Here is a 13,393-nt window from a genome sequence, read left to right on the forward strand (position 1 = left end):
GAAGGGCGCGTTTGGATTTTGCGAGAGAGCATATCCATTGGGAAGAGGCCGGTTGGGAAATAGTTCTCTTCACAGATGAGTCTAGATTCTGCCTCTACCATTGTGATCGACGTTCCCTCGAATACAGACGTCCACATGAAAGATATGCTCAGTGCAATTTCCTGAATACTACTGGTTTCGGGGGAGGATCGATTATGGTATGGGGTGGAATATCTTTGACTGCTCGCACAGACCTAGTGGTCGTTGATAATGGAGCTATAAATGCTGATAAGTATATAAGGAACATTCTTGAAGGTCATGTAGTGCCATTTGCCCCATACAGTGGTGAAAATTTCATTTTTATGGACGATAATGCCAGACCCCATCGTGCGCGCATCGTTCAGGAGTACCTTGAAGAGGTTGAAGTCTCTCGAATGGAATGGCCAGCAAGAAGTTCAGATCTCAATCCGATTGAGCAGGTTTGGGACAACCTCAATGGAAGGCTGAGAAGTTCAGAAAATCATCCAGCTACTCTTAATGACTTAGGAATCCAACTCGGAGAAATCTGGGAAGGATTAGATCAGAACATTTTAAGATCACTCATTTTGAGTATGAACCGTTGTTGCCGAGCTGCAATTAACGCAAGGGGTGGAAATACCAAGTATTAAATCACTGATCAGCATTTCTGTATTTTGAAAATTGTTCATTTCTCTTCTTTCACATAAGATTCGGTGAAATCCTGAATTTTTCTTCCATTTAATGTGTCTTGTTTCGTTCAAAACCTTCCCGAGAGAACATAAAAAATAAGTTTAAAGTCAATGTAGAGTTAACTTTCATTAAAATTGAGATTTTCAGAATGTGCGCTAATTTTTTTGCGCAGTGTATATTAGAAAGTCGAATAAAATCTTTTCACCTTAGCCTTAGACCAAACATAAAAAAATCTCCATTCCGATATACCAATAAGCCACACTAAACACCTCCTATTCTCCACTAATTGAATATGTGCATATCTGAACGATAATTCCCGAGAAAATTACCCGGTAATTGGATTTGTTTTATAGTTTTTTCGTGCGCCTCGATAAAGCTCAGCCTCTCGGTACTCATTCACCCACAACAAACCAGGTTCGTGTGATGGAAAACGTGATCGACCGAGAACGAAGTAACACGTGCTTACGGTGTTACCTCCATTCTAATTTGCGAGGCGATAGACGTCTCGTGATGCTCCGCCAAACCGTGAAGTATAACAGAAATGGAAATGATTGTATTGTGAGGGAATTGCTCATTTTGAGCACAGCTGGAAACTTTGCACTTCCTTGCTGGGAAACACCTGATATTTGTACGAGGGGCCAAATTACAAATATACCTGCCTTGGGAAATTTGCAATATTTATTACTAATTTCAAAAGCCTCCACTCCCTAGCTTTCTATGGAACTAAAGATTATAGAGTAAAAAGATATGAAACGTCCTCATATGTGTAGTACTAAAAATCTACCACATTTTGGCCTGTGTTTGACACATATGACAATGAGATGGTGCTAAAAACGTCTTGTCAATACAGAAAACTATTATTAAACTGGTTTTCTATATTGACAGGACGTTTTCAGCGCCATCTCATTGTCAAATGTGTCAAACACAGGCCAACTGTTTAATAACAGTTTTCTGTTTTATAATTGAAGGGCGCGAAATACGAATTTTATTCCTTGTACTGAATTCAACTTTCATTCATTGCTGTGTCCCGTTATCGGGAATAAATCTACAAAAAAAAAAAACAGTGCGAACGGACTTATAATTTCTCAGGGCTAATTGCCACTGTGTGCTCTCCTGTGACTGAAAAAACTCAACCGAGACCTACAGATCATTCCACACTCCGGGCATGGATAGTGACCAACCAGATCTAGCCGCCGATGTATCCTTCTCGAGTCTCCATTATAACTGTTTACTTAAGACCTCCTCTGTTACCTGGCTAACGCTAGTTGTTCCCAGTTATGATTGGCATTAACTGATTTTAGGGATTGATGTTGTATATCCTTAAGCCGCTTATAATGGCCTCCTGGTTTCCGGGCTCCCTCTGCTAATTCGCCATACAGAGCTATTTTGGGGAGTCTTGTGTCTTGCATCCTCAGAATTTGGTCGCTCCATCTGAGTCGGGCCCTCGTTACTTGAGTCTCAATTGTTGTACAACTCGCGCGCTGCAAGACTTCTGCACTTGAAACTTTGTGGAACCATTTTATGTGCATTCTTTGTTTTAGATGACGTTGTTGCGTTTGTTCAAGCTGTTTAATATGTCGCCTGTAGGGCGTCCAGCTTTCGCTTCCGTAAAGAAGCGTTGGGAGGACCCCTGCTTTGTAAACAGCTGTCTTGGTCTTCAGATTGAGGTCGTGATTTTGAAACACTCTGTCCTTTAGCTTCCAGAATGCTTGTGATGCCGAATTAATACGGTTGTGTATTTCTGTGTCTAGGTTAGCCCTAGTATTTATGAAGCTTACCAAGTATTTGAACTGCTCGACTGTTCTAGAGTCTCATTCTCCAGGCTCATATCTGTATCGTTCAACATCAACTTTGTTGAGACCAGGAAACAAAGATCCTGAGCGACAAAACAAAAGTATGGTTTTGTAGAATTTTCAGAACCACAATTACAAAAAACCTTACAGTGTTTTCCAAGACCTGTATTATAGCACGTCAGTATAGTTTTTTTATGTTTTTGTATGATTTCTTTATGATATGATCTTCATGACACAATATGCAAATTGATTAATGAATGAACAAAACACTCACAGCAGGTTTCATAAAACTTTGAATTTCCAAACAACAATTTGACAGTTACTCGATTCCCAAATCAAAATCAATATAACTTTTGCATTTCTGAATATATCGAAATAGTAGCAATTGAAAATGTATTCAATTTACGTGGATGAACCGTTGTTAATTGACTTGCAGTAAAATGTTCACTGAATATAGTGTAGTCAGTAGTGTTTGCTCAAGTCCATAGATTAAATGAACAATGCTCAAGTCATTGTCTTTACGCCCTGAAAATTTTATCCATTTCGGTGCACTGAGAATGAAAATCAATGAATGACCGAGTAACATATGTTATGAGTTTTAATATGTACATTTTCATTTTCATTTTCTTGAGTAAAGTCAAAACTTAATTCCGGAAAATCCATTTTATTTGATCCACAGTTCTTTACTATGCAATAATTTTCGAACGATATTTAGAGGTTTCCTCCAAGAAACTAGACCAAAAATTCAATAATCAGCAACTACACCGAACTAGGTAAACAAAAAGCGGTACGAGAATCAAAACATTCAAAACGTCTTTGATCAAAATGGCCATCTGAAATTTCATATTTTACAAATAGCCTTCAAATTAATATTTTGACGAGTCTTAGGGAGTTAGTAACACATTTTAAACACAGGTGGCGCTCACATCATTAGAGTCCCTTCGTTTACCATCTTTCTACCCTATAATCTTTGTATGGAACTGCCTCGGAATGTGATAAAACCCTTGTAGTTATCTGAACGCGTCCTTCTCCAATGAGCAATTCAAAAAAATATCCAATAATGAATATGCGACGCCGTTTTGTCCTCAATTTCAGCTCAATTCGAAAGTCTTCCTCTATTTCAGCTCTTTGGGAATCGTACATAGATGGAACGCAGCCCTTACATCCTCTATGAAAACTCAAGCATAGAACATGACATAACCTCGATAAACCACAATTGAACGTCATAATTGTGTGAACAAAATGCAGTCACTGCGTTATCCTTTGATGCTCGTCTTCATAATATGCCTAGTGTTCTTTTCCATAATCGTATCGTTAACGTACTTACTGGCGGGCAAAGGAAGCCAACTGGATTTCAGTTGGTTCCTCCGAAAAACCTCCCCTTACTTGTGGTGCGCCATAGGAGTAGGATTGGCTCGACTACACTTTAGCGGAAGTCGATTTTTTGTACAGGACGGGTCCTATCTTATGTATTTTGACGAGACGAGTTCAATAAAAGTTGTTTCAACGTTAGGAAACCATTGGTTCAAAAGTTATGCCGTTTTGAAGTTCCTATATTAAGTGTATTCTATTTGCTGCTTTGACTTCAGGAGGAGTCCTATCTTATGAAATTTGACGAGGCGAGTTCAATAAATGTGGCATCAACATTAGGAAACCATTTGTTCAAAAGTTACGCCACCTTGAAGTTTCAATCTTAAGAGTATTCTGGGTAATGTTCATTATACTCTAATTTCATGTTTGTCACTTGTATGCATAGAATGAAAAATATTAGATGACAGAATTATTTTTCAGGGAAATTAACGTCAGATTTCTTTGGCACCGTCATATTCACACGATGGAAGATTTAAATGAAATTAGATACTTTTTTTCATTTTAATTCAATTCTTCATTCTCATAATTGTTTGTTTATTTTAGGTTAGTTTGGGTTAGGTTACGTTAGGCTAGCATAGGTTAGCCATGATATGTAACAGCAAAAAAACAATTATTTTATTATGATTTTCTAAAGTTGTCGTTTTTTTAGGGTTAAGTTTATAGCAATTCATACGAGTTCGGAGGCTCGTGTCGTAAGTTGCATTTTGAAACCACCATTCTTAAGCTATCACTTCTTAGCGTCATAGATTGTATATTTATATAGATAATATTCATTAGCAAACATTATACAGTTAACGTTCATTATCAAATGATCGGCATTTCAATCTCAATTCTCGGAGAATTTACTAGGTACCTTAGAACTCTTATACAAGGTAAAGTTGAGGAACAAACCTAATGAATAGGGAAAGCACGGTAAAAACAGTATGTATTACGATTGTGCTATAGAGTCAAGTCCTGATATTTCACATGAAAATTCAACTTGCATGAACTATATCAACCAATATGATTTTTTTTCGTTCCAAATCTGTCCAAAAATATATCAATGGACATAGATTAATCTATGTCAATGGATAACATGAATTCGAGTTAGTCTCTGTCACTTTGATTCATGCCAAAACTTATTCAGAAGTTCGTACACAATTTGGAATGAAAAGAGCAAATTCAATTCAATTATAAAGAATTAATGATTATTTTCGTTCATGAAAAAGTGAAAAGAATTGTACTGTAGTGTTGTATCGAAAAAGTAACGTGAATGCAGTGATAGGAATTGGTTGATCATTGGGCTTCGGATTCGTCGTCTACTAAGTGAGTGAAGAATTTTCAACCGTATTACCAGTTGTGAAATATTATAGACCATAATAACAAGGCACCAAATAACTGAATTGTAAGTTTTTAAATTCATTCGATGCGGTTCACATTATTTTGTCAAATGTCATTCAGATCAGACTTAACATTGAACCTTCAAAGTGGCGTAACTTTTGAGCCACTGGTTTCCTAAAGTTGAAACCGCTTTTTTGAACTCAGTTCGTCGAAATATACACAATAAAATCAAAAAATTACAAAAAATCGACTTCCGCTAAAGTGTAGGCGGACCGTAGGATTTTCCGTTTCCCTGTCGGTCAGCGGGGCTGCGATTGGAATATGGACAACGGGGGTGAGCATCATGAGCGCCGGAATCAGGGCTCCGAGGATCAGCACCAAGAACCTGGTCTCTATAATCTTCTGCGAAGCGGTCGCCATATACGGTATGATAATGGCCATAGTACTGACCAGCAATTTCGTGGAGATAACGGAGAGCTCCTTCAACGATCCGGAGACGATGCAGGGTAACATGATGTCTTCCTATTGCATCTTCGGCGCTGGCCTGACGGTGGGTTTCGTAGATTTTTTCTGCGGGTTGTGCGTGGGCATCGTGGGATCCGGGGCTGCCCTGTGCGACGCCGCCAACAGGACTCTGTTCATAAAGATTCTTATTATCGAGATATTCGGGAGTGCCATTGGGTTGTTCGGACTGATCATAGGGATTTACCTTACGTCTAGGATGAATATGTTACCGTGAGCGAAAAGTTGTTAAGATTTTCTGTAGATGTAGGTGAATAAATATTGTTTGATACCTTCATCATGATTATTTATTCCTGGTTGTATCAAGAGGTTTTATGCATCATACTTTTGAAAAAACAAAACGCGAACCTCGATCGAATATCAGAATTCCTTATAGTTGAGGAGCCCAAGAATGAAATTCTGGATTTACTCGATCGTGTCAGATGGATATAAAGGGAGATACCTTGGACCCTTTAGAGTACCTCTATCAAAAATCAGATCTGTATACCTATATACAGATCTAATTCCCCCTAGGGAATTGTATAGGACATCCTGTCAGAATAGTAAAAAAAGCGATTATTGTACACACTCGAGCGTGTCAGATTGAGATATATGCGGTTAATTAAACGTTGAAAAGTATATATTCTCTTAATCTGACAATTTAAGCCTGACGAAAATGTGTGGGAAGGCACCAAACTTGCAAAAAAAACTTCACGTGTGAATTCTCGAGCGCGGTGGCTTTTTTTCTTGCTTTGAAGCTAACGATTCAAGAATAACGGCAAAAGTATAATCTAAAATAATCTGAATAAAAGTTGTAGAGCATAAAATTTTCTACCAATTTTCACCGAAGCAATTTTTTCTACGTTTTTCGAGATATATGGCGATAAATGAACATTAGACTGGGTTTCTACATTGACCTTGCGCTTTCGCATGTGTGGCTAAGCTCCTCGCCCTTATCGCCCTCTAATTCAAAAACGGTTAAGAGCATGAAAAATTGCTTCGGACTTAAGTTGTATAGAATTTTATATTCTATAACTTTCATAATTTATACAGAAACGATTAGAGGTAGAGGAAGGGAAATATTAAAAAAAATTCCTTGTTATCATCTTTTAACTGTGAGATTAAGAAAACACCCCCTGATTAGTGTCAGATTAATAGGTCAAAACGTCTGCAACACCGAGTTCAACCATCTGTATGAAAATCTGACAAGCTCGAGTATGTACAAGTAACGACTTTTTCTGCATTCTCAAAATACCGCTGTGACCTTGCGTCACGTCGGAATTTTCAGTCCCATGAAAAGTAGCTTCTTTTGGGTCCAATTAATTTATCCTCTAAAAAGCCAGCCCCACCACGCAAACTGTCAGATTAACGTGAATTCATGTTCTTAATTTAGGCCCGGTACTTTCACGTGTGAATAACTAAATTTATTCGGTAAATAAGTCTTATTCTTAGGGTAATTAAAAATGCAGTATTTTCACTTTCAGATAGTGTTATTCATCGAATAAATCTGTCATTGAAACTCGTTAATAAGATTTAATTTGTCATAGATCGAATGTTGGTACGTCATTATTGGTTGAATTTTTAGATTCTTGATGTATGGTTATTCTTTGTGTGATTTTCACGAAATAGGGGAGACTAGGGAGCATTGATACATGGGGAGGCTTGATACAGGCTTATATCCGCGATCTGTAGCCGTTTTCAAAAGTATTATACTAGTGAACACTATTCTTTGGCAGAGGGCATTGCGTGACGTTAATATGTAAGGCTAACAGTAGTTTGTTTGTGAAATATTCAACGAAGAGTGTTTCGAGGTGTGAAATTGTAAGTTTTCACTCAAGTTACCTAAGGGTTTTATGATCATGCATTAATTCTTCGGCATAAACGAACATTTCACTGGGAAATATGCATAAAACTACTCAATTTATAGTTTTATTCGCTTTTCAAAATATATGGGTATAAGATGAAAACATAAATCACTTTAAAAATTGCTTTCAGGGAGGTTTGAGACATTTGTCGTGGGGAGGCCTGATACATGTATAATCTTCAAAAAATATTCCGTAGCTAGTTGGATAGGTCTACATGAAGGCGTCATCACCATCCAACATATCAAAGGGATTTTTAAAAACCGTACAATCCCCATATATTTAACGAGGCCGACTTTTCTTGTGTGGAAGTGACTAACTGACAATTTCCTGATTTTTCTACACCTATAGGACCAAAGCAAGCCAGTATCATTGCTGACCTACCTACTGAGCTGAATAATCCTCTCGATTACTCTCCCAGTACATCGTATCAATCCTCCCATATGTGGGGAGGCTTGAGACAGTTTGCATGTTTTTGTGTTCAACAGAATAAGATGTTTATATTTTGCGACTTCTATATTTATTTTGTTGAACGATTAATTGAAGAATTATATAATATAAGAAAAGTCCTGCTTCTTCATATAATTCAGTTTCCAGAATAAAAATTCCAAAAAACGTATCAACCCTCCCCAGTCTCCCCTATTTGCATTCTAGTTGGAATTATGACAATTTCTACAATGCGGTGTCTTATTTTACATTAATCAGTGAAAAGTAGTATACCGTGTTTTCATAGAATTGTTATTCGTCAAAAAAAATTATCTGAAAGCACCGAAATAAGGTATCCTTCAGATAGGAAATTATTTGACAGATACTTATTGACATTGAATAAAATTTAATCGTACAAATTGGAAATTGCAGGGTATTTTTTGGGATTTTCGTTCTAGGAATAATTTGCAGGGATCTATCCAGTCGATATTGAAGGTTCTAAAACATGTGTCGCTAGTGATCGAAGATATCAGATTGATGCTATCAGCAAAACTGTCGATCAGAAAGAGGATGGATGACAAACCATCAGAGTCTAAGGGCAGACACACTGATGAGATTTATGAATACATGAATGCTTCTGCTGTTGAAAAAGGAGGAAAAAAAACGATAAAGATTGCCTATTCAGACACGATCGAAGGGTCCTAAGCAACTGATCTCGATTGTAAATAGTACTCAACTTCTCTGTCACTAATGACATCATATGCTTGACAAAATGAGCACCTACCCTGAAAACTATTATAAAAAGATATGTGGAATACTCTGATACATAGGTGGATATTCGCATCAACACCTTTAGTTGCAGAGCCCCGAAAAATTGCTTCGAACCATCACATACACCGAAGACAACAGTAATATACCACCATCATACCAAATAATGTTCGCAATTTGATGCGAGATGATAGCGATCAAGACGTTGCGTGCGAGACAAGTGAAAGCAGCGGGCACTAGTCGAAATATCTCCCAATAACAATAATTGACCCCCGGTGAAATCGAGAAAAAAATAATGACGGGTCGCCCCCCAATTATCGCTGTTGGTTCAAATGAAAATTTCGTGCTCCAACACCCATACTTATCTCTTATGCGGAGGATCGTTTGCGAAATGGCGAAACACTTCGATGCGATATGTTGCTCATGAATAACCTGTTTCTGCAGCATGGGCACCCTCATGTGCCATAATACGTCGCTCAGTTTCGATTGCGGACAATGGGGAATTCTCCTTAATTTGGGTTATCAAGGCATATGCAAGTTTAAACTGAATTATGAGTCTCATTCATGAATTTTTCAAATGCGACTATTCGAAATCATTCTTCAAATATGAGGTTTTGAAATTTAAGTCGTTTTGTTTCTAGTTTACGATTTGGCAACAGCGCCTACTAGTAAATAAAAGGAACAATGGCTTGTTTATAGAATAACAGCTGTTGATTCAGCAATCAGAAGGCGCGTACTCACTCATAAAAATCCCATAAAATTGTATGACCTTCCTCGTTCGTTGCAGACTTATAGACAGTCTTGTTTGTCTATCTCTTCAAGAGATGGTATTTGTTGTCCTTTATTATCAACGCATACTTCAGTCGATGTTGCCAACTTGTGCAATAGAATCGAAACGTTTTAAATTTTGAATACCCATCTTTATTTTTCATTTTTGAGTACTTAAAATGATTTTTATTTTGGAAAAGGTTGAAATGGTAATTTCAAAATGTGAAATTTCAAAGATATTTCATGAAAAATACATCATTTTCGTCAGATCATACACAAAAAACGAACAAATACATTTGGAGTCAATTGTTGTAACAAGGTTTGTTCCCATTTTCTTCTGAAATGAATATATTAAAAAATTAATTTATTGAATTAAATAATCATCAAGAATATGCGTGTAAGTTATACAAACATTTTAGAGTAGAAAGATAGGAAACGCCCTCATATCTCTAGTACTAAAAACCGACTACTTTTGGTCACTGAAAACACATTTGACAATGAGATGGCGCTGAAAACCTACTGTTAATACAGAAAAACTGTTTAATAACAGTTTTGTGTTTTATAATGAAGGGCGCGAAATTCTTCGAATTCTATTCCTTGTCTTGAATCTCAAAATCGACTTTGTTGAGACCAGAAAATAAACATCCTGAGCTACAAAGCAAAAGCATGGTTTTGTTTTGTGACCAAGATGTTAGTTTTCATCTGAACATTGTTTGGAATCGATTGGTATCAATGAAATATGGTGTCGGATGTGCTATAGTTTTATTTGCAATTTATGAAAAAATCACAAAAATTTCAAATTATGGACAACGATTAGAGCTTTGACTACGACACAACAGTATATGGTGATCTGCTACACGTCAAAGGTGACATTTCTGTGCAATACGTTGTTTTGAATGAATACACTTTGTTGAATATGTTTAATTTATATCAGAAATTAATATGAACCAATTATTAATATGTATACCATGATAGCATTTCAGTTACTTTCTTATTATTTACAGAATTTTCAGAACCACAATTAAAAAAATATTGAGAAGGTATACAAGGCCTGTATGTTAGCTTGTCAGTTCAGTTTCTTTACGCTTTTTTATGATTTATTTATGATATGGTCTCTTTATGACACAATATACAAATTGATTAATGAATGAACAAAACACTCACAGCATGTTTCTTAAAACTTTGACTTTCCAAACAAGAACCTGACAGTCAATAAAACCTTTGTATTTCTGAATATATTGAGGAGTAGCAATTAAGAATCTTTAAATGGACGTATAAAAGTAATAAATTCCCCTAAATGGGCCCTTCATGTAAGGGATGCTTCCTGCATAGATACAACAATTTACGTGGATGAACAGTTCTCAATTGACTTGCAGTAAAATGTTCACTGCACATGGTGTAGAGTCAGTAATGTTTACAGGCCTTTACGCCCTGAAAATTTCATCCACTTCGGAGCACTGAAAATAAAAATCATTGAATGACAAAGTCACATCTTACCAGTTTAAATACTTAGATACATTTCCATTTTCCTTAGAACAGTGAAAGACTGAATTTCGTAAAATCCATTTCATTTAATCTACAGTTCTTCATCATGCAATAATTTTCGAACGATATTTTGATGTTTTCATCAAGATATTAGACAAAAAATTCTATAACCAGTAATTAAAACGAGCTATAATTAAACAAGAGGCGGTAACAGGATCAAACATTCAAAACCTCTTATGAAATTTCATATGTTCTGCAAATGGCCCTCTAATTAATATTTCAACCAGTCTCAGGGTCTTAGAGACACATTTGGAATTCAGATGGCGCTGACATCACTTTAGTCGCTTCGTTTCTCATATTTCTACCTTTGATTTGGGGTATAAAAATGCTGTGGTCTGCAATCAGCTAGCATCCTAAACCTTTGTATTGCTGTCTTCTCTTCTCCTTCTTTGTATCGGTTCTTCAGCGAAAATCCTATAAATGGGTCTCCAATATTGTTGTGAGTCAGGCGAGGAATCAGCAGAAGATACAACTAGAGGTTAGTTGTTCTCAACAAGGTACCACGGCACGTACACAGTCATACCGGCCGGTCGCTCCCGACGATGGTAGCGCCCATAACGCCTCTGTTCCAGTTCCCTGCATCCATCATCAGCAGAAGAACCATGGCACGCACAATAATTACCGGTGCTAACCTCTCCGTGGCGATCGTATAACATGATCTCGACTTAGATATAATGATACATCGAAAACTAATTTCATCTTATCGTCGGTAATGATATCGTAACGTTTCTTATTATAGATGCTTTATGCCCGATAACTTAACGGAATAAGCGAAATGGCCGTTGCATTTCGCGGCCCGCGAACCGATAATTGCGATCGCTGCTGACGAGACCGGAAACGGTTCGCATTTGTTAACAACTCAAACAAAGTGTCAGCGTCGAGCGAGTTATGGGCATGAATTCATAATGGGGGAATTTGCACCTAGTACCATCTAGAGGAGAAAAGATCCACAACCATTGGCTGCATTTATTTGTCAAATAGTAGAGTCATTCGGGGCAACTGTGCGCACTTTTGCCTTTCAAGCCATACCCTGTTTCAAATGTTGAAGCTAGGAAAATAAAAACATATTCATAAGATAGAGAATTTTCAAATCTATAAGAAAACATCAAAAAGCAAACAAACAAAAACGTTTTCTTGACGCAAAAAAGAATTTAATAGAGAAAGTCGGAGTGCGTTCACATGCCCCGTATTGCGGGTAAGTGTGCGCACCCTCACGGGGTAAGTGAACGCAGTGATTAGTGAACCACACAATCAAAACAAATTACAAAATAATGTCATCAAAATGTTACAATATTAGAGAAATACTGTTTATTGTACATACAGAAACGCCTTTTTACAAGCAGTACATTATTGTTCGTGCCACAATTCTTGGTGAACACAACACTTGATACATTCCCCTGCTGGTGGCTCTTCATATTTTTCTGAACAAATAGGACAATATTAATCGAGTCTTAACCAAGAAAATCAACAATGTCATAATTTATTCCTCACTGAACGACTGAACTAATGCCCATATAATGAATCTATGCGCACACTTTCCCCAGTAAGCCAAAATTTGAATTGACGTTCCTATAGAGTTGAGCAGCTAAGAGAACCTAAAATTTTTTATTATATATTTTGATTAATATGCCCAGGATCGAATAAAATATTGTTTAACACTGAGGGACTCGGAACTTGGACCTGGCAGAATGTGCAGAGATGCTAAAAATTGACAAGAAAACTAGTGAATTTGATTGATTGCAAATAAAAAGTAAAAGAAACGTGGCACGGCGCACTCCTATGAAAAACTAATATGGCGATTCTGCGCCCTTGCTTCACCCAAATGAACCCCTTTTTCATACATTGCATAGTCGAGATAAACGCACTGCGCACACTTACCCACTGCGCTCAGTTACCCCGAATGACTCTATATCGGCAGTGTGTATAATCCGGCATTCTATAGATTATTAAGGCTCACAAAGTACATTACAGAGGAATTCCAAAATAAACAAGCTACAGGTCTTGTTTTACTAGACGTCGCCAGAGCATTTGACAGAGTATGGCATGAAGGATTAATATATAAGATGAGAAGTGCTGGATATTCGATCAAAATATTCAAGTTGATCGGGAATTATCTGAAAAATAGAAGATTTTACGTGAAAGTAGAAGGAGAATGCTCCACAACAAGAGATATAGAGGCTGGAGTACCCCAAGGGTCAGTGCTTGGGCCACTTCTGTACAACATATATATTGACGATATTCCGAAGAATCCAAGAACCATGCTAACGTTATATGCTGACGACACAGGAATAGCAACTCGACACCGCAACCCAGAAGTAATAGAACGAGTTCTACAAGAAACGATTGACGAAA

The 13,393-nt window shown here is 37.1% G+C and overlaps 1 protein-coding gene across 1 annotated transcript; it reads left to right on the top strand.

Moving 5' to 3' along the window:
• The first annotated feature begins 3,701 nt into the window (after window positions 1–3,701).
• Window positions 3,702–5,970, top strand: LOC123316926 (V-type proton ATPase 21 kDa proteolipid subunit-like). Its single transcript, XM_044903244.1, has 2 exons — window positions 3,702–3,888; window positions 5,450–5,970. The coding sequence occupies exons 1-2, from the start codon at window positions 3,723–3,725 to the stop codon at window positions 5,908–5,910; spliced, it is 627 nt and encodes a 208-aa protein (XP_044759179.1). The 5' UTR covers window positions 3,702–3,722; the 3' UTR covers window positions 5,911–5,970.
• The last annotated feature ends 7,423 nt before the right edge of the window (window positions 5,971–13,393 follow it).

Source organism: Coccinella septempunctata, chromosome 1 (assembly GCF_907165205.1).
Source record: "Coccinella septempunctata chromosome 1, icCocSept1.1, whole genome shotgun sequence".
Lineage (NCBI taxonomy): Eukaryota > Metazoa > Arthropoda > Insecta > Coleoptera > Coccinellidae > Coccinella > Coccinella septempunctata.